This window comes from Scomber japonicus, chromosome 5 (genome assembly GCF_027409825.1).
Source record: "Scomber japonicus isolate fScoJap1 chromosome 5, fScoJap1.pri, whole genome shotgun sequence".
Classification (NCBI taxonomy): domain Eukaryota; kingdom Metazoa; phylum Chordata; class Actinopteri; order Scombriformes; family Scombridae; genus Scomber; species Scomber japonicus.
This window is the reverse complement of record NC_070582.1, coordinates 33553734-33576521: the sequence shown is the minus strand read 5'-3', so window position 1 is coordinate 33576521 and position 22788 is coordinate 33553734. Positions and strand designations below refer to the sequence as shown.

At 39.4% G+C, this 22788-nt stretch overlaps 1 protein-coding gene across 2 annotated transcripts in view; it reads left to right on the top strand.

Moving 5' to 3' along the window:
* bcar1 (BCAR1 scaffold protein, Cas family member) overlaps positions 1-22788 on the top strand; it is a 105140-nt gene that overhangs the window by 62408 nt on the left and 19944 nt on the right. For both annotated transcript variants that reach the window (XM_053319666.1, XM_053319665.1), the window contains exon 2: positions 12469-13200. In XM_053319666.1, coding sequence (XP_053175641.1) covers positions 12469-13200 — 732 coding nt within the window. The remainder of the gene's footprint in view (positions 1-12468; positions 13201-22788) is intronic.

The following is a 22788-nucleotide window of genomic DNA, read 5'->3' as shown; positions in this document are numbered from 1 at the left end:
AAAAGTAGCTGAACTCCAGTCAGCAGAGGAGCCAGTACTTTATATTACATGTCCACTCACATCTAAACACAGCTACTGCAGAGCTACACACAAGGACTTCATGCCTTTCACTTATTCTTCTTTATTTGAAATGCTCATAATCTTCATTGATCTCAACTCCTATTAACAGTGTTCATTAATCACTATAATCACTGTCAGTGTGACTGCTGGAGAGACATTTATCTGAGACTTTCTAAGAAAAAAATCAAATCTCAATCATTAAAGTCAAAAATTCACAAATGAATCTGAGAGTTCAAATAAGCAATTATTCATTGAAGAGAAAATGAATCCATTCAAAGCCACTGATGTGTCATTATGAATTCATGCTGTGCAGCCACATTATACCCAACTTTAATGAGCACGACTGGAACAACCTTTAAACCACTCAAGTGAAAAAAGGTGGAAACTGTTTGTTCATATGCAGCAATTTTAGTATATTGGATATTTCAAATATGCAGCGTTGGCTCTCAGAAGCTGTTATGAGCATATTTTCCACTTTATTGACATTTTAGATGAAATAATATGAACAAATGGAGAGACTAATCAATCAGCGAAACATATGAGTTGGAGCATTAGAGTACTCTGCTTTACAAACTGCAGGAAATAATTTCAATGTTATTATTTGGTTTTCAGTCTTCAGTAATAAATGAATTCCTCTAGTTGTAGTTTATGATATGCACTGTGTAGTGCTGTTAATTACACATTAGGTCAGATATATGTGTATGTTTTAGCACTGACCTTACACACACACACACACACACACACACACTGCAGAGGGATCTCCTGCACACTCAGCTTGTGTCTTAATGACTGTTTGCTGTCATGTGTGTGGAGACAGAAAGTCTTAAGTGTTCTTTGTGTGTGTATGTGTGTGCGTGCATGTGTGTGCGTGTGTGTGTGATGAAACCAGATATCTCTGCCTCTTATTCTCAGGGTTTCATTGGTTGGTTGTTTGAAGCTCTGAACGGTGTAAATGTACAAACTGCTTGAATAGATTCATAAAGATGTAGAACAAGTCAGGATTATGAAGGTTGACATTCTGATTAAAGCTTTTTGTAAGGCAGTCAGTGACTAGGTTTCGGTTTTGAGCTCTACTCTGAGTTACATCACAGTATCAGACTACAGAAGAGCCTGAGAGGTGCAACAACTCTTTATTAATATATTATGCTGAATATATATATATATATATATATATATATATATATATATATATATATATATATATATATATATATATATATATATATATATATATATATATATATATTCTCCCACAGCGTTTGGTAGCAGAGAAAGAGGCTGATTTTTACACAACTTTGAAGCCTAATTTCATATATTTTTAATCATTCAAATTAGGCAGGGTGGTTAACAACACCCTTTTCTGTGGTATGTCAAACTCAGAACACATATTTATTCTTACTTTACACAGACTTTAAGCTGTTTCTGTAACTAGCTAGTGTATAGTTAATATACAGTTGGTGTTTAGGCTGTTTCAGTCAAATAAACCTGTTCCAGCTGTGTGTGACAGAAAAAAATAGTTTCACTTTCCATCTGAACACATTGTATTCTGGTCAACACTTTGTGGTCAGTGGTTCCCAACAAAGAAGTCATCACATGATTCATGTTTTTAAAATAATGTTTCTTGAGATGTTATTGTTTACAAAATCTAAAGAGATAATCAGTGTTTAGTGAACCTGCTCACATCTTATACACATTTCATAACAGGAAGTTGTGACTAGATGATGCTTGTCTCTGAAAAGCTACAAGAAAAGGAAGGCTGGGAACTTTCTTCTGTGGTGTGAGACTGAGAGTTATGATGGGTCAGAGTTCAACCTGCAATCTCATATCTCACAGTGATCACCTACAGTAGTGTGATAAAGTGACATCATACAGTATAACGTCACACTTTCATTTTCTCAATCAAACCATCATTCTGGTTTAGAAGCAAAGCACATAAGTCAGTTCAGTGAAGATCATCCTCATCCTCAGCTCCAACCCAAACAGCCCCAGACTCACCCTGATGAGCCTCTACTCACCCACAGAGAGAGACTAGAGAGCTGTTTGACTTCCAGCAGGAGAGCACACACACGCACACATACACACACACACAAAACCTCTTGTGGCAGGCTAGTATTTGTCCCCAGGGGTCAAATAGGAGGCAGGAGACAAAGGATATTAAGCACACACACACACACACACACACACACACACACACACACACACACACACACACACACACACACACACACACACACACACACACACACACTCACTCACTCACACAGATGAGCGACCTGTCTATACTGAGCTCGCTCCACCAGCTGTTCCCCTTATTTCCTCCTCAGTGGACACCTCTCCACCTCTCTGTTTCTCTGCTTGTCTTTTAGCTGCTGGACTTGTGTGATATTTCAGAGGGTTTCTCTCTTCTGATAATGAAATAGATGATTACATTAACTGACGATTGCTGCACTGTAAACATGGTATAACATGAAACAGATATTACACTAGTAGGTTTTATCATAGTTTTTATAAAACGTATGCAAACCACAGGCTCACAATTAAAGGAGTCATACCAGTCAATATTTGTTAGAGGTAGTTAGATAGGTTAAATCATTTTCAAATGTGTGTTAAACCAGCAGTCAGGTCTCTATATGAACAGTAAAAAGGTTTTTCCTCTCTGTAATCATTCCTCCTGTTCATACTGACTATTAAAATATCTCCTTCAAATGTGCTTTCAGTGGAAGTGATGGAGGACTAAATCCACAGTGTGTCCACACAGTCATTTAAAAGTAGATGATCAGCTTCTATTGAGCTTCATCAGTGTGAGTTATTCATATCAAGTGATATCTGACACATTTATAGTCTTTTTACCATCAAATTACCTCTTAGTGTTTCCTGTTGAGCTGTGGTGGAAGTATAGTAACAAAAAGACTTTGCTACTAAAAACACTGTAACGTTGAAACATAGAAGATGAAGATGAAGAAGATTTGACTCATTTGGACGCCGAAGCTTCATATTAACTTCACATCAACTTTTAAATCCATGTTTACACAGAAGGAGGACTGTGGATTTAGTCCTCCATCACTTCCATTGTAAGTGTATTATGAAGGGATCTTCTAATGGTCAGTATGAACAGGAGGAATCATTACAGCAAGAAAAAAAGCATTACATGTTCATTTGTGAACCTGAATATTGTTTTTAGACACACTTGAAAAGCTGTGAACCCATCCTTTAATATACCAATGATTTATCATATTAAGAAGTATAGAATTGAATCTACAGAATGTCCATCATAATCTCGATAGTCCAAAGTGATGCGTGGCTGTTCGACCAACTATCCAAAGACATTCTGTTTATGATGATATCAGACAGAAAGAAGGGTTAGTTTCAGTTTAATGTGCTAGATTGTGTATCAGAACAGTATGGAAGTCAAGTTCAATCATTTCAACAATGTGATAGTTCATAACTGAATCAATAGAAATGTATTGCTGGTCATCAGTGGTCAGTCATTTGGTGTACAACAAATTATAACTGTGAAGTAATTGCAGTAGCAGAACAGAGTGATATGGACTTTTTTTGACTGAAGTTTGGATTGACAGACTTATGTGCAACAGGTGTGATGATTATCTGGAGTTACAGCTGATTGGTTGGTTGGTTAATTAGGAGTATTTCATCAGAACAGGCAAAATTCAAGCTCTTACAATAAAACAGCGAGTTGAAAAAATCCCCCAATTTTTGCTGAAAAAACAGATTATATTTCATATTTCATGTTGGCAGATGAAGATGATCAACTCCAAACAAGGCAGAAAAGTTTAGAAGTGAAACGTAGTGAGAAGTTGTGACTCTGTGAAGTTTAACCTTCAGCCCTTTAAACTCCTCCATCCCTCTTCACCCCTTTTTTGTCGTCCCTTTATCTTCTCTTTCATCCTCCGTCGCCTCCCTGACCGGTCTCATTGAAAGCGTTGGCGTCGCTCAGCGGTGGCTGGTTGTCCTGACGATGGTCGCCTTGGTAACAGCGCATTGTTAGGGCCTGTTGCTGCAGGGATTTATCCTGAGAGGTCTGGATAATGTAATTAGCTCCCACTGTGTTCTCATTTCTCCACACTTCCAGCCTGCCTCTGTAGAGTGGATGTACGAGTGTCTACTTGATGGCTTTCTCACACTGATTAGCAGACGAGGAGCTGCGTCCACACAGCCAACTGAGCTTTTTAAAGGTTGAAATGAGGATTTAGTGCTTAAGGTGCTTAAATAACTTTTCTACCAGTATGAGGAAGACTCGGGTTGCCAAAATATTACTACTGCATGAAAAAACTTCATACTTTGAACTTGTTTTTTTATTGGCCTAGTCTCTATTGGTCCAGAGTAAAATATCTACACAACCTAAACTAATGCTGCTCGTGATCCTCAGAGGTTGAATCTCAGTGTTTTTAGTGATCTGATGACTTTATTATTACGTCTATACATTTTGGTCCTAACTATTCCATAAAGGGTCATGTGCCTGCAGGTTTTTGCACAAAACTGCTCTAGTGTCTTCGTCAGAGCAATATGACAAGTTTGATATATTAAGATATTCATAAAATGACATTTAAAAAAAGAAATTTTAATCAACTTATGACTGCACACCAAGATGAATATTAGGAATAACATGAGTATTGTACAACAAAGTCTCATCTATAGTATTGCACATGTGCTGTAAACATTCATGAAATGCTTTGCAGCTACAGACAAGTCAAAGTGTTAAATGTCATTGATTGGCATGTGAAATACAAAGAGGTGTGTAGTGTTGAGCTTTACTTTTGATGCAGCAGACCATTCACAGTTCATGATGAATGTTTCAGAGAGAAGAGAGTGTATTTTTTAGCTTTTACACCACTCATTTTAGGAGAAAAAACAGCTACTATCACACAATATCATGTCCTATTTTACCTAAGACATGAAAATATAACATAGCAATAATGATGTAAATGTATTTAATGTAAAGTGAAAATGAGCAGAACTTAATGGAAGTGTGGGGTTTATTGTATAACCATTAGAGCCATCAGTCTTCACTGCTACATCATAAAAACTACTATCTTATTCAAACTATTCATTTCACTAAAACACATGTTAATAGATACAGAGATAATCTGACCCAGAACAGACTCAATGGACAAACATTTGTAGCATCTATACAAAAATATGACATTTAATATATTTTCATTTTTGTGCATTTTGTGCACTTTAGGAAAAGTCATCAAATTTCAGAGTAAAAGCTGTCAAATGTGTTTTTAAAAGCTGTCAAATGTCAAAATGGGTCAAATTTGACCCAAACAGTATGTAAGGGTTAAAACAAAGTTTAGTTGAAAATGTTAAAATGACACTCTGCCCTTTCACTCAGCTATTTCTTTGCAGCAGTATGTGTGTCAACATCAAACCCACAATGAGCTGGATCTGAATATGTTGTCGCAACAAACAGAGGTGACTGTGGGAATCATAGCAGCCTTTAAAACACACACACACACACACACACACACACACACACACACACACACACACACACACACACACACACACAGCCTCAGACTGAGTAGAAATGTGAAGCCGTGACATTTCCATTTGCTTTGCTCCCTGCTGCTCAGCTCCTCTACCTCACTTTTAACTACATGCCCACTCTTGCTAAATATTTCTATGGTTACTGACTAAATTCCACACCTGAGTGACTGAACAACATCAGCTAGGTGGAAACATGAGTCTGACTGACTTATTGGTGAACACACATGCTTTTCTATCGAGATTACTGACTCCAGAATATTTCAGAAATATTCTATATGATATTTCACTCCTGCTTGTTGCTGAATAACTGCTGCAGATCAACAAACAAGTCAGATGGAGCAGCAGCAGTACAGTCAGTGTGTGCTCATGTCACTGTGACATGTTCCTGGATCCAGGATGTGCTGCTGTGAGTAAGTCGAGTCAAACTCCTGCTTCAACAACAGGAAGCAGAGGTTTTTACTTCTAACAGAGGATTAATCCTCTAACAACAACTTCCAGTTTCATTTAAAGTCCATGTAAAGTAAGAATAAAAAAACAGAAAAGTGTGTTGTTAACCACCCTGCCAAATTTGAATGATTAAAAAAATCGCCAAATATGTGAAATTAGGCTTCAAAGTTGTGTACAAATCAGCCTCTTTCTCTGCTCCCAAACGCTGTGGGAGTGCCCGCCGAGTCCGCTGAAACCCCGCCCCCTACCAAGTGTCACCTGTTAATCAAAGTCACCACCTCTACCCGAAACATGGACGCTACGTCTGAGAGCTTTCTGCTGGTAACTCAGCTGCTAGCTCGGTGGCTAACTCAGCTAACTGTAGATTGTAGTAGTAGTAGTGTGTGCTGAATGTATTTATACCTCTACAGCAGCAGGGGCGGGTTTATGCTAATGGTGATTTTCAGAACCGCCCACTAAATCCTGAACACAGAAATCTTGAAACACAGTTTGTGAAGCCTAGCTCCACAATTCAAATCTAAATGGTTGAAATGCTTTTTACATTTCTTTTAGAAATACATTTATGACCTATTTAATGTGTTTAGAAGAAAATGTCTGAATTCACTTTACATGGTCTATAATATGATGTCATTTCCGAACACCACGCACAGATACAGCACGGCTCATCCAGATCAGAGGTTCGTAGGTCAACCTACAGACCCCGGATGTTGATAACATGCCACCACGGGCTCGGAGGGGAATAGTACTAACGTATCATAACTAAATATTGATGAAATGAACTAGTTTTGCGGCAGATAATGCGTTATATAGAGGCTGCGCTTCGGTGCCCCGTGTACATGCATTATACGGATATATGCGGTGCTCCACTGGAGCTAATTTCGTCCGAACAACTCCAAATGACACCAAAGTTGTCTGGGTGAGTAAATTATCGTATTTTATGCTAGAAATAAGGTCCAGGTTGTAAAAAATGGTAATTATCCTTTAAGGCTTTAGTTCACTTTAACAAAAGAACACAGAACTCAGTTGAAAATGAGCAATTTAGTGATTTAAATTGACTTTGCATTAAATAATAAGTAAAGAAAATGACAAATTTGGTTGGACATTCAATTCATGGCGACTTTCAGTTGTCCAAAAAATATAGTTCAATACTTGAATCGTTTTCACATCAAAATTACAATATGAAGCAATGCTATATTCTTCATTTCATTGCAAATGCTGCAGATTTTATGACATTATAAACAATGTCTCAACAACCTGTAAAAGATACAGAAGTAGGTCAGCTGTAACTCATTAACTTTAATTCTGTCAGTTAGCCAAACTACAAATTAGCAGTTAGTTAGCAAGGTGATAGTTGTTGTAATACTGTGCAGACCAGCAGTAAGTTACTTAAAGTTACTGCCCTTAAATACACCCTGAGAGAGAAAGAGAGAGAGATAAAGTAGGCTATAAACACAATTTAAGTATGTTAAAATGCAGTTTAAATGATTCACTCCCTTCATTAAACCAATCAAGTGAGCCCATCTGGTATCCAGAGAGAAACAGACACAGAGAGCATGAGAACCTTTCAGGATGGTTTCTCAGACCTCAGGGTCAAGTCACTGACTCACTGTCCAATCAGGAGGGTATGTGAATCATCCTCATTGCACTTCCTGTTTCTCTGGATACTAGAATGGACTGAAGAGGGGGATTTCAGTAGTGTGTGTGTGTGTGTGTGTGTGTGTGTGCCTGTGTGAGAGAGAGAGAGTATGAACATGGTGATCTTTAAGCCAGAGTGAATCCTGTGCAGGTGTCAACTTCACAAAAAGTGTTTTCATCTCTGTATTTTATACATAATAGAATTCCAGTACTCTCTGTGTGTGTGTGTGTGTGTGTGTGTGTGTGTGTGTGTGGGGGGGGGGGGGGGGGGGGGGGGGGGGGGGGGGGGGGGGGCATTTCTATGAGAAAGAGTGACCTCAGTCTGGCCTCAGTAGCTGTGTTCATTCCTCTATAGAGACTTGGTGAGAGAAAGAACAGCGATCTGAGAGAAGTACATTCATCATCCACTCAGCACACACATGAGAAAACAGAGCTGGTGGGCAGGAGCTCTGAAGTGTGTCCGCACACACACACACACACACACACACACACACACACACACACACACACACACACACACACACACACACACTAGAGAACAGAGACAGAGATAAGGCACATGCAGTGTATGTGAATGAGTGTAGGAGTGAGTGTGTATTCCATGTCAGAGTAACCCAGCTGTTGTAGTTGCTGTTTGAAACAGGAAAATACAGCTGCAACAACCGCTGGATCAGTCACCAGCTGTTAAATTAACAGCAAACTATTCTGATTATAAATAAAGGTTTTAAGTATTTATTGTAGTACAAATTCTCAGATTCAGGCTTCTTAGATGTGAATATTTTCTAGTCTCTTTAGTCTATGACAGTAAACTGAAACATGGTCAACATATTTCACCAACAATCCAACAACTAATCAAATAATCAAAGAAATAATCATCAGATTAATAGAATTGAATTGACTTGATTGTGGAAACTTATTGGAAATTTGTCTTCAGCTTCCTCCAGTACATTAAAAATACAAACAATACCATATCATGAAGACATACACCAACACTTCACAACATAAAAAACATACAACTGATCATTTTGTAAAGGAACAGGAAAAACAGCAGCAACCCTTGTAATAAGTTCAAATCTGTTCAAAGGTGTCTTTGAAAAAAAAAACACCCATTGATTGATGTCATAGTGCATTTAACTGAACATCACTCTGACTGAAATATGAAATATTTAAAAATAAACTGAAGAGACTGAGCAACATGCTGAACCAAACCAACAAGATGTCAAATAACAGCATGGAGAATATTAATATTAATATTTGTTTCTTTGTAATACTTTTAATTCAGAATTGACCACATCTCACATTAAGAATATGTTCTAAATGTTGTGTAATATTTTCTCTTAGCAGGGTTAGTTAACACAATAAATGTTTATTTATATCAGCCGGATGAACTCTGGACCTCAGATTGTTGCCAAGTAGCTGAAACGCAAAGATGTGTTAAATGTATCCTGAGTAGAGAGAATCTATCTCTTATCAGCAGGTTTGTGTTGCAGCAGTGTATTTACAGTAGAGTCTGAGAGTTCAGCAAGTTATGATGCTGTAATTTGCCAAATGGAAATGATGTAAGCTGGATGTTGGAACGTTTCCTTTCTGTAGAAGCAGAGTGGAAATTTCTGGCACAACTTCACTTCACTATTCCTTAAAAAGAGTCTAAAAGAGTCAAAGCTCCAGCAACACTTGTAGTATAGAACAACTTTATTATTAGACCAAAGGTCTACCCTTCATCAGGGTCATCAAAAAAGACATTACAAGTAGTATTTAAAGTTAAAATAATAATAATAATCATTTAAGTTTTAAATACCCTATTTAAATACTGCAAAACACTTTAGTCTATTAATAAAGTTGCTCTGTACTACAAGTTTTCCTTTCTTTCATAATTCATACAGTTAGACATCAATCATTTACAACACAGTTACAAGATGTGTGAGTTGATTAGCATTCTGCACATGTTGTAAACTGTTAATTAAAGTCAGCTTGAGATGAAGTGAAACTGACTTTTGATCACAAAGTAGCTCCAGCATTCAGATAGTGAATATGACAAACTGTGGAGGAGTGTATGTGTGTGAGAAGTTCTTCTCTCCCTGCATGTGCACACAGCCTGTGAATATGAATGTAATGAAGTGAGTATACGAGACTCAAGTGTCTCTCTCTCTCTCTGTGTGTGTGTGTGTGTGTGTGTGTGTGTGTGTGTGTGTGTGTGTGTGTGTGTGTGTGTGTGTGTGTGTGTGTGTGTGTGTCTTGTTCCCGGCCCTCTGACACCGTGAACAGGCCTTCAGTGCACCCGAAGAAAAGTCTGACTATAAATCTGTAAGGCTAATTACATGGGCTCATTCAGACGGCACCACGCTTTGTGCGGTTGGTGGTGGTGCTTGGGGTGGTGGTGGTGGGGGGTGGGGGGGTTGCTGCTGGCACGGGGCCAGTACAGGCTGTACCAGTCTGTGATAACCGGGGTGGGACGCAGACGCAGAGAGGGAGGAGATTGGGCCGAGGTCAGACATGGACGACAAATATTGGTTTAGTTTCAAAGAGATGGAGAGAGGCTGAGGGGATGGGAGGTGTTTCTGTTTGCACGCTGGGTTTCCACACAGATGGACGTGTGTGTGTGTTTAACCAAAATGGAGTTTCAAGGTCGTTTTTGGATTGAAGCTGCTAATAACACATTTATTGCAGTTTTATTGTTGCAATCTAGCATCGTCATTATGTAGAATGTGACACTTGTTGAGTGAATAGAAGTGAAACCTTCTTCGGTTCTCACTGCTTGTGGAGGGAAAACACATCAGATGACTTTGACTTGGAAATACAGCCACTTTTATTCGAAGGTGTAACTTTATTTATGGGTTTTTATTGGTTCATTCAGATTCAGCCACAGATATTATCCCTGTTCAAACAGCAACAACAGTTCAGCATCCTTGTACTTTGCCCTCTTGTCAGCCGCCTGCTAAATCATATGTAACAGCGTGTCATCGATGAAAATAAATCTTAATAGAGCAAAATGCTGTAGCTGCTGTTTTAATTCTAAGCACAGCTGTGGCTGGGAGTTTTCTGGGCCTGTTTCGCTCATGAAACAGGACAGACGCTCTCCACAGCTCAGCACAGGAACATTTATCATAGCTGCTGGCTTCAGATCCTAGTGATACACACTAATGCTGAGCAGGTTCTCATTGTGTGGTATGTTTACTCTGGAACTGTCACACAATTTAATGTACTTTAAAAAAGTCATTACCGAATTTGTGTGATTTTTGAGTTTGTTTCATAATTCATTGCACAATGGAAGTGTTGCTTTCTGTTAACTGTGACCTCAGTCTTTATCTAACTAAGTCTGTTACTGTAAAGCTGTTACTGTTTTTCTATTGTTTTACAACCTTGAATTGATTTTATGCTTTTACTGTTTTACTTCTGAGCATTTTATTATTTTATCATTATTATTTTATTCACAATAACTATTTCCTCTTTCTTTATCTCTGTGCTCTGTGCTCCTCATTGCTTTACCTTTACTGCCTTTTTTGGTTTTATTTCTTCTGTTAAGCACTTTGTAACATTGTTAAGAAAGATAGGTAGGTAGGTAGGTAGGTAGGTAGCTAGGTAGGTAGGTTGGTAGGTAGCTAGGTAGCTAGGTTGGATGGTAGGTAGCTAGGTAGGAAGGTTGGTTGGTAGCTAGGTAGGTAGGTAGGTTGGATGGTAGGTAGGTAGGTAGGTTGGTTGGTTGGTAGGTAGCTAGCTAGCTAGCTAGCAAGCTAGATAGGTTGGTTGGTTGGTAGGTAGGTAGGTTGATTGGTTGGTAGGTAGCTAGGTAGGTAGGTGGCAGGTAGGTAGGTACAGTCAGATGGTATGAACTGAGTGGGACATTTTACACTGTAGAAATAAACTTGTCAGGGCTCTGTGGTGGACAAAACACTGTAATGCCCTCATATCTTATATCAATAACCTTTATTAGTTATTGGAGCCAGGAAGTCCTGATTTGGTTTGGACAGCTGAGTTGTTGTTTGATGGATTTTCTCCTTCATGTTTCTGTGGGTAACAGCAGATACAGTTTTTCAATTATAGAAACATTTCTACACTGCAAAGTTGAAAACCATCAGATTTCCTGCTCACGTCCTCATGTCCACCTGTCATTATTAAAGCAGCTGTCAGGACCATCACTCATCTTCAACAGTTTCCATCTATTTTTCTGATTTCATGTTCTGACAGTCATAAAAATGTTCTATTCCAAATGTCAAACAAATCTGAGCAGGAAACAGTCCACATGTCTTTGCTATATGTATATGATGAGCAATTCAAAAATATGTTAAAAATAGTTTTAAAAGCAGCATCAGGTTTGTTAAAATGTACATTCAGTATTTTTGTTGCTTTTATATCATTTGAAATGACATTTGCACTATTTTTTTACCAAAAGTAAGACTGAATGTTCCTGAAAATGTCAAATAGTGTAACCACAAAAGAATGATAAATATTAAATATTTTATCCACCTACAGTGTATTTAAGTGGACTTATACTAATAATGACTTCATTTGAATTTTAAAGCATTTTTCAATATTGAGCAGGACATATCCTAAAAACTGAATTATATTTATTCCACATTTTAGTTTACATTTACTGTCCTGTATACAATCAGATTCTTATGAAAAAATACTGTTTACACCAATTGACACTGGGTTACACTATGTTATTGACCCATATACAGACTTACAGCATGCTTGTCTGTTTCCTTGTTTTGTGAATGCTACATTTAACAGTAGATGATGACATGAACCAACGTGATGTTTCACATATTAACATGTATGTGTGTCCCTGTTCTTCTTCTTCTTCTCCTCCTGCAGAACGTGCTGGCTAAGGCGTTGTATGACAACGTAGCGGAATCCCCGGACGAGTTGTCCTTCCGCAAGGGCGACATCATGACGGTGTTGGAGCGCGACACGCAAGGATTGGACGGCTGGTGGCTCTGCTCGCTCCACGGCCGCCAAGGCATCGTCCCCGGCAACCGCCTCAAGATCCTAGTCGGCATGTACGATAGCAAGCAGCAGGGCACGCCCTCCATGCCGGATCCTTGTCCCGCCTCCCTGTCACCGAGACCCTTCCTCCCTCAGAGCGCCTACGCCAAACCGCCCCCTCCATCTTCTACTATTGCCACGTCCTCCCCCGGGTTCGCCAGCAAGCCCCTTCCCGCAGCTCAGTACACGTCCATGCACCCGGCTTACTCCACCTCCAGCCCCGCACAGCCCAATCCTGACTCTGTCTACATGATGCCCCCCTCCCATGGCCCCAAACCAAGCCCCCAAAGTCTGTACCAGATCCCATCTGGCCCAAGTGGACCCCCTCCAAAGGCCCAGCTAGGACCCCCCGCTAAGGCCCCAGCTCTAGCCCAGAGACAGTACCAGAAGTCTGCGCAGGATATCTACCAGGTGCCCCCCTCTTTAGGCCCAGGACCAGGTCAGGGGCTTGGCCAGGGAGCAGCCCCAGCTGTAGGCTCAGGAGCCGGGCAGGATGTGTACCAGGTGCCCCCCTCCCTGGAGAAGAGGAACTGGGAGAACAGCAACAAACCACTGGGAAAGGTAAGGAAGGAAGGAAGGAATATGGAGAAATATTGCAGAGCGGTGAAAAAAATAAAAACGAGCAAATGATAGGGGGGGGGGGGGGGGTATATATCCTATTTCCATTTTAAAACCCTTAAAGGAACAGAAGAAAATAAAACACTCAGTGTCATTGTTCCTAACCTGAGATGTGGATGTTTTTGTATCACACACACACACACACTTCCTACTATTGTCACCATTTGTATTTGCTGGTATCTGTGTCTGTCTTAGTTTTGTCAACCCGTAAGCTCAAGGCTGTTCTTTGTGCTGTGGCACATGCTCTGCAGCTCTGTGTTGGATATCAGCCAGTCAGGATCATCTGCAGTAATGTGTGTGTAATTTGTGTGTAATGTTTGTGTAATGTGTGTGAGTTTTCTTAAAGGTGTGGTCAGCCACACTGATATAAGCCTTCAAACGTGATAATTGTGGGGGTCAGTGGAGAGTTAGAGTCCTGAAAGCTGTCTTTGAACACAGACAAATGATTCAGTGTGTGTTTCTGTTCAACACACTGTTTGTAAGAAATAACATGATTGGTCGATAATGTCATCCATCATGGTGAGGTTATGTTATGGTCTGCACATAATCTGTGCACAGTCACACATTATCTGTATTATTATTATACTGTATTATACTGTATTATATTGAATACTGTATTGTATTCTATTATACTGTATTATATTGTATTATCATAAATTAGGATTATTTTATTTTTGGTATAAAGAAAATTAGAATGAGACAGACAATTAGGCATTGTATGTATGAAAATCTATAACAAGGAAAATCTATAACAGAAAATAACATGTAGGTGTGTGTGTGTGTGTGTGTGTGTGTGTGTGTGTGTGTGTGTGTGTGTGTGTGTGTGTATGTGTAGAAGAGGACCAGTTAAATAATAAGATTGTTAATAATTCAGCCCTGATTTTGTGGTTGGGTGAATAAGCAGGTGTGTGTGTGTGTGTGTGTGTGTGTGTGTGTGTGTGTCTGTGTGTGTGTGTGTGTGTGTGTGTGTGTGTGTGTGTGTGTGTACTCTATGGAAGCCCCTGCAGGCTTGCTGTGGTGCAGTGAGCCATATGTGTAAGCAGTGCTGTTGTTCGTGTGTGTTGGGGATGATGGGGATGCTGTGTCCAGCTGCTCCTCTCCTTCTTAACACATGACCTCATCTGTCTGTCTCTAACTGCTTCATAATAAATTGATGCACAGGAACTGAACTGCAACAACTAGTTAGTCAAACGCTTTATGATAAATTCAGTAGGACTGTTGTACTGTGTCCTCTGTGCTTTGCAGTAAAGACTTCAGTGCTGTATTGTTAAGAGCATCATGGGATACTAAAAGAAGATGTGCTGTCTTTTCAGAACAAGGTCACACAGTGCAAGTTAAAAAAACGTTGTGTTTTTTTTGCAGAACAGCTACCTACAGTATGAAGGTGGTATTATGGAATAATCATGCAGGGCCGTGCACTGAGCAGCTGCAGATAGATTTCATAAAGTGTGCACAGCAGGGCAGCAGGGCATGCTGAAAGGTGTTGTTTACTGTGTCTGTTCTCACACACATGCTGCATGTTTGTTGTATGCAGTAATATTTCAAACTCATTCACTGATAGCATTTATTACCCTTGATTCATGTATATCAGTAGCATCCATTTAATTAATTCATAGTTTTAATACATTTACGGAATCTGTCAACAATTCTAACAATAAGAAGACATATTTTATATTATTACAACTGTGTTTAGGCAAGGTAGGATAGGATAACTTTATTGATCAAATTTAAAATTGACAGTATTCGTGGAAAGTGATAAAGTGACAAAATAAATAAATAAAATAAAATAACTATATACAATAAAACAATCTCCAAATACTATATACAATAAACAATAAATATACAATACCTTAGTGGGAGTGGGAGGTTTTTTTGGGGGGGTTTTTGTTTTATTAAACTTTATTGAAAAAGGTTGTACAAACAAACATCTGTACATAGAACAGCAATGCTACATATATCAGAAAGTGGGAGTGGGAGGTACTGGAAGCTGTGGACCAACTGTGATGTAATTATTGACAAATGCATTAATAACCAACACATATATATATGCTTATTACTGCATCATAGTGTGTTATAAACCATTTATTAACTACTTCTGAATGCTAGATAGGGCTTAAAGTGCTTAAACTGCCAGCTAAATGTGAAACAGTAATACAGCTGTAGCAGCATAATCACTTAACTAGGTATATTGGATACTGTCCCACTGTGTTGCTTTAACTGTGATGGTGTCATCTTAATTAATTCTAAAGGGAGTAACAGTAAGTATGAAGTCATCACCTACATGTAGTGAGGGAGTCAGCAGGGAGAGAGAGAGACGGACTGATGTCCCGGAGGTTATATGTTTACAACAGTACAGTATTTACAGTGAGATAACAAAGGGAGGGTCCATCTGAGGAAATACATGACAGATAATATCTCAACAGCTCCATTATACTGTCAGAGAGGAAGGAACAGGATCACTTATATACAGCCAACATACATCAGTCAGTACATGCTGTACAGGTGCCTTGCTGTAGTGTTTTTCATGTTTGAAAGTGTTTGTTTTTTTCGAACTTCCAGACAGCCATTAGTTTCCCCTCGATGTGAATGAAAATCTGCATTTTTGTATAGGCTGCACGGCCCAAAGTATGCAGCCACTGGAACATTCCAGCCATAAGTGACAGTTAATCATGGTATTCAGACACTGTAACAGCTGCAGGGATCTTCTCATTGAGCCACAAGACCTCAACACTGATGCTGGCTGATGAGGTCTGGCTCATAGTCAGTGTTGCAGCTCATCCCAGTGTTGGATAAGCTTAAGATCTTCCACACCATACAGGGAGGAACAGTTATTTATGGATTTGGCTTTGTGCACAAGTGACAAATACAAACTGTCAACACAAAATTGAAACAATGCTATTATCTTGAATCAGTTTGCATGCTGCAGCATTTACATTTACTTTCATTGGAAGTCCAATGTGAAAGCAAACCATGAAAAACAGCCTCACAACAACAGAACAGGAAGTTTTAACTCAATATCATCCTCATATAGTTTCTGTTTTTTTAATTATTTGTAATTGTTATTGGCACTAATAATCTGATTTAAAGTACAAATCTAATGATTTGATTCTAATGATCATTTTCAACCAATAATGAATTGATCTATTAATAAGTATTATGATATATCTTATTCCTGGGCCATAGCACTGTTAAATACACACCCATTTATTTTTCATTGTTACCTTAAACACATACACTGTAGTTTTTTTCACACTCGATCCCACATGATCCCAGAAATACCCACTAGACTAGAGCACCAAGTGTGGATTCATCCGCTGCTGAAAATAGTCCCTAACAAAGGCACTATTTCCTCCTCAGTGATATTAGTTAAAAACAACAGTGACCAGTTATTATAAGAAATGACTGAGCCCTTTCTAAAATGTAAAAAAACCCCATTTATGCAGGTTTTTATCTTCATTAGGAACCAATTGCTCCTCCAGACAGGGCAGGAAAGTCAGGAAGTCAGTTTTGTTTTTTTTTTACTTTCAAATATCACTTTTGAATTAACTTCAAGAAGCCTGTATTGGTGCTTGTGTGGCTATATTTGAAATGTCTGCACTATGTCACCATCAGACAAGAACATATGGGTAATTTATGAATTATTCTTTATATATTTCCATGACTTCATGATGTTTTCCATGAAGGTTAAGCACATATAGTTAGGTACTAGACTAACATTTGCATTTAGTGCTAACTAGACTATACAGCATATTACACTTTACACACAGAGAGTGTGCGTTACATGCTATCACTGTGTATTTACCTTTGCCGTGCCCTTCATTGTACTCGGTCGCTTTTTATCCTCACTTACCTCCCCCTGCCTCGCTCTCTCCATACAAACACACACACACACACACACACACACACAAGTAAAAAGACGCACACACACTCTTCACCCCTGCCAGTTAGTCATTATGAGATAAGGAATTCCTGCTGAGAGAAGACTCCACTCTCTCTCTCTCCCTCTCTTTCTCTCTTTTACCCACTCATCCACACTCACACACACATACACACATGGTTGAGTAGTAATTGAAGAGTGATGAAAACTGCAGTGTTTGTTTCAACATGCAGAGTAAAATGATGGAGAAGTGAAAGAGTGAGGCAGAGGGAGCTACAGCTGCTTCTGCTCGGCTTTACACACCAAATGTCTCTTTGTAGGAATATTTAGACAGACGGCAGCTTGCAGGAATCAGTTTGTCTAGCCGAGACTTTTCTGTAAATAGGAGACACATGACTGTATATACACCCAGCACAGACCACAGGCTAACACAGGACACAACAATAACAACCTGAGGGGAACTGCATATGTTTTTGACAGGTGGTGGATTGTACAGAGCTCAGTTTCGTACTTGTGCACAAAGATGAGGACAAGTTGGATTTGTGTGCAGTTTCAGCTAACAAATGTGATGCTAACACCTGTCTCTGTTGTCTCATTGTCTGTTCAATGATGGATGCATCATCAATATCATCATCATCATCATAAATATGAGTATCAAAAATAGTTCAAAGGTTAACCTCATATTTCTGGTCAGATTGAACTGTTGACTCATTCTTTCATCAGATCATTTCTCTTATCAAAATCTACATTTTATTGAGGCAAATTTGTCGTATGGCTGCTTGTGTCCGGATATTTTCGTCTCGATTTGACTCCAGTCATCACAGTGACACTAGCACTGAAACATTTCAAATGACAACACAAGCTTATGTTTAACAGGTGACATCCAAAGTATATCTTCATATTTCCATTCAGAGTTGAACTGTATTGAAGCCAAGCTGCTCATTTAAGTTACACTGTTTGTGGCTTCTTAACCTTCACAAGACTGTTATGTGGAGACAGAAACATAGAATGAATGTGAACTTAATGACATCTACAGTACAGAACTCTGTGGATCGCTTTAATCCATTCAATATTACTTACATCCTTAAAATCAATCTGCATGTCTCTAGATGGATGCATAGTGTGTGTGTGTGTGCGTGTGTGTGCATGACACAGCTGTCATCATAGGCATTGATGTGTCAGGAGGGTTGTGTTGCCAGCCACGTGCCACACTAACACCCAGCTCTTAACACACACACACACACACACACACACACACACACAAACACACACACACAGGAACAGCTGAAAACAATCAGTGTGTGTATCAGTGCATCTGTGTGTGTGTGTTCCCAGTACTAGCCCTGTATATTGGTTATAAGTCTGAGCAGAAAATGACTCTGCTGCAGGTAATCAAATTGATCCCTGTGTGTGTGTGTGTGTGTGTGTGTGTGTGTGTGTGTGTGTGTGTGTGTGTGTGTGTGTGTGTGTGTGTGTGTGTGTGTGTGTGTGTGTGTGTGTGTGTGTGTGTGTGGCACCCTGTGGTGTCCAGTTTATTATCTGCAGTGGACTCATTTTCTGCTCTGGTAGTGTGTAAAGAGTGAAGATGTGTGTGTGTGTGTGTGTGTGTATGAACCGGTGTGTGTGTATGAAGGAACTGAAATGTATGTGGGCATCTTAGTTGACTGTTTTTTCTTTTAGTATGTGTGTGTACTGGCCCCATCATGAACCCTCTCATTATCCACACCCGTGCGTTCATACACACACACACACACACACACACACACACACACACACACAGAGCAGCAGCAGCAGCATTATATACTCCACTGAGTGCTCTGACTATGCTTTTGAATATATGAGCATACTTTAAAGTTTAATTTAGTTTATATTCCAGCCTTTATCTGGGCTCTCAGAGGCTTCTAGTTGGAGGGTTGAACATTGGCATAGTTGCTATAGTTACTACTAGGAGTCTATTATCTGCTTTGACAGACACACCCAAAGGAGGAACAGCTGGAGTAGTGGACAGCACCCACACATCGAGCTGGAAAAATAAACAACAATAAAATGAAGGAGGATTTATTAATATATAAATCAAACTGTCCCTAAAACATTATACAGACGCCATATGAGAACTGCATCACTGGCAGCAATAAAGTGAACCATAAATTGCTGCCATACATTTAGCATAATGGACATTTGTAATATACTAATTGTTGAAACATGAGAGTGATGTCTACTCCTCTAACTTTCTCTTCTCAGACACAAATCATGTTTTTATTCTTTTCTAAATGTAATCCAGGCATTTCTCATTTGGAGGGGTTGAGATACTGTTAAAGGAACAGCACAGATATTTCCCAATTCAGTCTCTCCTTTTCATGCCTTTTGGGGATATTAAAGACTGTGTAACGGGAATTCAGACATTTTTTCTAAACACATTAAATACATATATTTCTAAAAAAGGTGTAAAAAGCATTTCAACCATTTAGATTTGAATTGTGGAGCTAGGCTTCACAAACTGTGTTTCAAGATTTCTGTGTTCAGGATTTTAGCTAATCACTGCTGCGTTATTGATTAGCATAAACCTGCCCCTGCTGCTGTAGAGGTAAAAATACATTCAGCACACACTACTACTACTACAGTCGACAGTTAGCCATTTAGCTGAGTTAGCCGCCGAGCTAGCCACTGAGCTAGCAGGCGAGTTAGCAGCAGAAAGCTCTCAGACGTAGCATCCATGTTGCAGGTAGAGGTGGTGACTTTGATTGACAGATGACACTTGGTAGGGGGTGGGGTTTTAGCGAACTCGGCGGGTAGCAAAGAAAGAGGCTGATTTTTACACAACTTTGAAGCCTAAATTCATATATTTGGCGATTTCTTTTAATCATTCAAATTTGGCAGGGTGGTTGACAACACACTTTTCTGTGGTATGTCAAACTCACATATTTATTCTTACTTTACACAGACTTTAAAGGAACAGCACAGACATTTCACAATTCAATCTCTCCTTTTCATGCTTTTTGGGAATTTTAATGTAAGTATTGCGTTACTGATAGAAGCATAAGAGTATTTTTTGATGGCACTGTTGAAGCATTTTCAGCTTTTTAGTGTTGCGTATGACTCTGAAACTGGTGCTGCTGCATTATAAATGATACTGTTTTACCCCGTTAATCTCTAGATTATCTCTAGAAAGAAAAGAAAGACTCTCTGTCTGTATTTATGTTTGTCCTTCACGTATCTCTTGAACCGTTCATCTGATCAATTCCACCCTTGGCGGGTGTATAGCTGGGGACCCAGGGGAGTGTAGTGTCAAATTTGGTGCAATTTATATAGACAATATATGTAATATTGATAAACTTTGAATAAATCAGCGATCACTCTGCAGGAGAAGGGTACAGAGAGCAGAGACGAGAGGAGACATGAGTCATAGAAAAGTGCTCTAAAAAGAGAAAATCAAATCAATAAGTCAAACTGTACTAATATAGCAGCTTTCAGGTTCATGTGGTTCAAAGTGCTTCACAGTTGATTGACAAAGCTGATAATAAGACAGAAAAAGTGTAGACTGAGAATAACATAAAGAAAAAGGAACAAAAACAAAGAACAAAACAGACTCTCTGAGCCAATGTCTAGACAGAAAGTGTAGCATCAGCAGCACGTTTAGCAGATCAGCAGCCACAACTAAACCATTGTGAATACACAGGAGGCGTTCAGGTACAATGTTGAGCGTAGGTCACTCGTGTGTTCAGAGGACAAAACACAATGACTGTAGTTGCTCACTTAAAATGGAACAAGTACAACACACACTGTACTTGTGTTTCTAGAATAAAAAAAGCCATCAGGGACGAATCCTGCTGTTAAAGACACAAGAAGAAAAACTATATTTACATGCAGACTCACTGCATTATAGAACACACTTTGTGCTGTCATCCTAAAACAGAAATCTAAATTATGAATAATCTATCTCAATGGATGAATATTTTAATGCTGATAAACCATGAGTTTTTTTTACTTGTCAGTTTCTATATTTTATGGCATGAAAACACTTCTGATGATTTTTTTTCAGTGCATAATATTGGTTCTAGGCAGCTGGTGTGTGTGTGTGTGTGTGTGTGTGTGTGTGTGTGTGTGTGTGTGTGTGTGTGTGTGTGTGTGTGTGTGTGTGTGTGTGTGTGTGTGTGTGTGTGTGTGTGTGTGTGTGTGTGTGTGTGTGTGTGTGTGTGTGTGTGTTTGTATAAAATGCCAGAGTGTGAGGCTACGTTCTGCACCACATACTGAGAGATTAACTGGAGACTAATGAAGTCAACACGACTGTCTGGCACACTCCCACTCATATCTGTATTTCTGTAGACATGAACACACATACACACACACACACACACACACACACACACACACACACAGAGTTTGAGTCTGAATCATTTTGCCCCTATTTTGTTTCCAGTCACTCATTTCTCTGAACATTTGTAAGTTAATGTACTTTGATAGTGTGTATAAGTCAACGTTGTGAAACTTAAATGATATAAATATGTAAAAAAAATAAGACTGCAGTGTTAAGATGAAAGCAAATGTTGTGCTTCACTCTCACCTAAATAATCTGCTTTCAAACCTTTGACAAGCTGAAGTTCTCATAATACAGTTAAAGTCAAGCATTTACAGTGTAGGTAATAAATACATTGCTTTGGTTGGTTATTTACAGCCTCCTGTGTGTGTGTGTGTGTGTGTGTGTGTGTGTGTGTGTGTGTGTGCGTGTGTGCGTGTGTGCGTGTGTGCATGTGCGTGTGTGTGCACGTGCGTGTGTGTGTCCTGTTATGTTCAGTGTTATTGCTACAGTATCTGTGTGTAATAATGGAGAATAGAGTTCCAGACTGCATATCTGGGACAGTGTCATGATACTCTGAGGAGTGCCACATACAGATTGAGCAGAAGAGCAGTGTTGACAGGGTGGAAACTGAACTTTCCATGGAACAAAAAAGAAGAAGAGAGGAAATAGTGACGCTAACTAAATCAAAATGCCAGAAACATTACCTGATATTGTTCACACTGCATTATATTTAGATAATATATAACATATCTACTTCTCCAATCACAACCAAAAACACAGATAGCACACAGAGACAATGGTGAGGTAACCAGAAGTACAACACAGTGGAATGTCAACTCATCTGTCCTTTACTGTATATGTGTTGTAGTTCAATAAACAAAAAGCCTAATATGATGATGGACTTTCTCATTACTGTGCTTCTGCAGCCCTGAGGTGAGTCAGTCCATCTGGATTTTGCCAGAATAGCCAGACAGCCAGTCTGAGCATGCACACATGGACAAAATACACACACACACACACAAGCACACATACACACACACACACACACACACACACACACACCAGTCATGCCATGTGGTGTTGGAATCCGGTTCAGTGGGGGGTAGAGTGTGTTGGTGCTCTCCTGGAGACATGCCCCCCCCACTACCCCCCTGCACTAATCTGTTAAGACCCCTGCACTGCTTCTTGGTGTGTGTGTGTGTGTGTGTGTGTGTGTGTGTGTGTGTGTGTGTGTGTGTGTGTGTGTGTGTGTGTGTGTGTGTGTGTTGCCACATGCCCCGCATAGCTGGCATGGTATGTGGCTCCAACTCTCTCTCTCATTCATTCTTCTCTCCCTTTAGCTCTCTTTGTTTTTTCT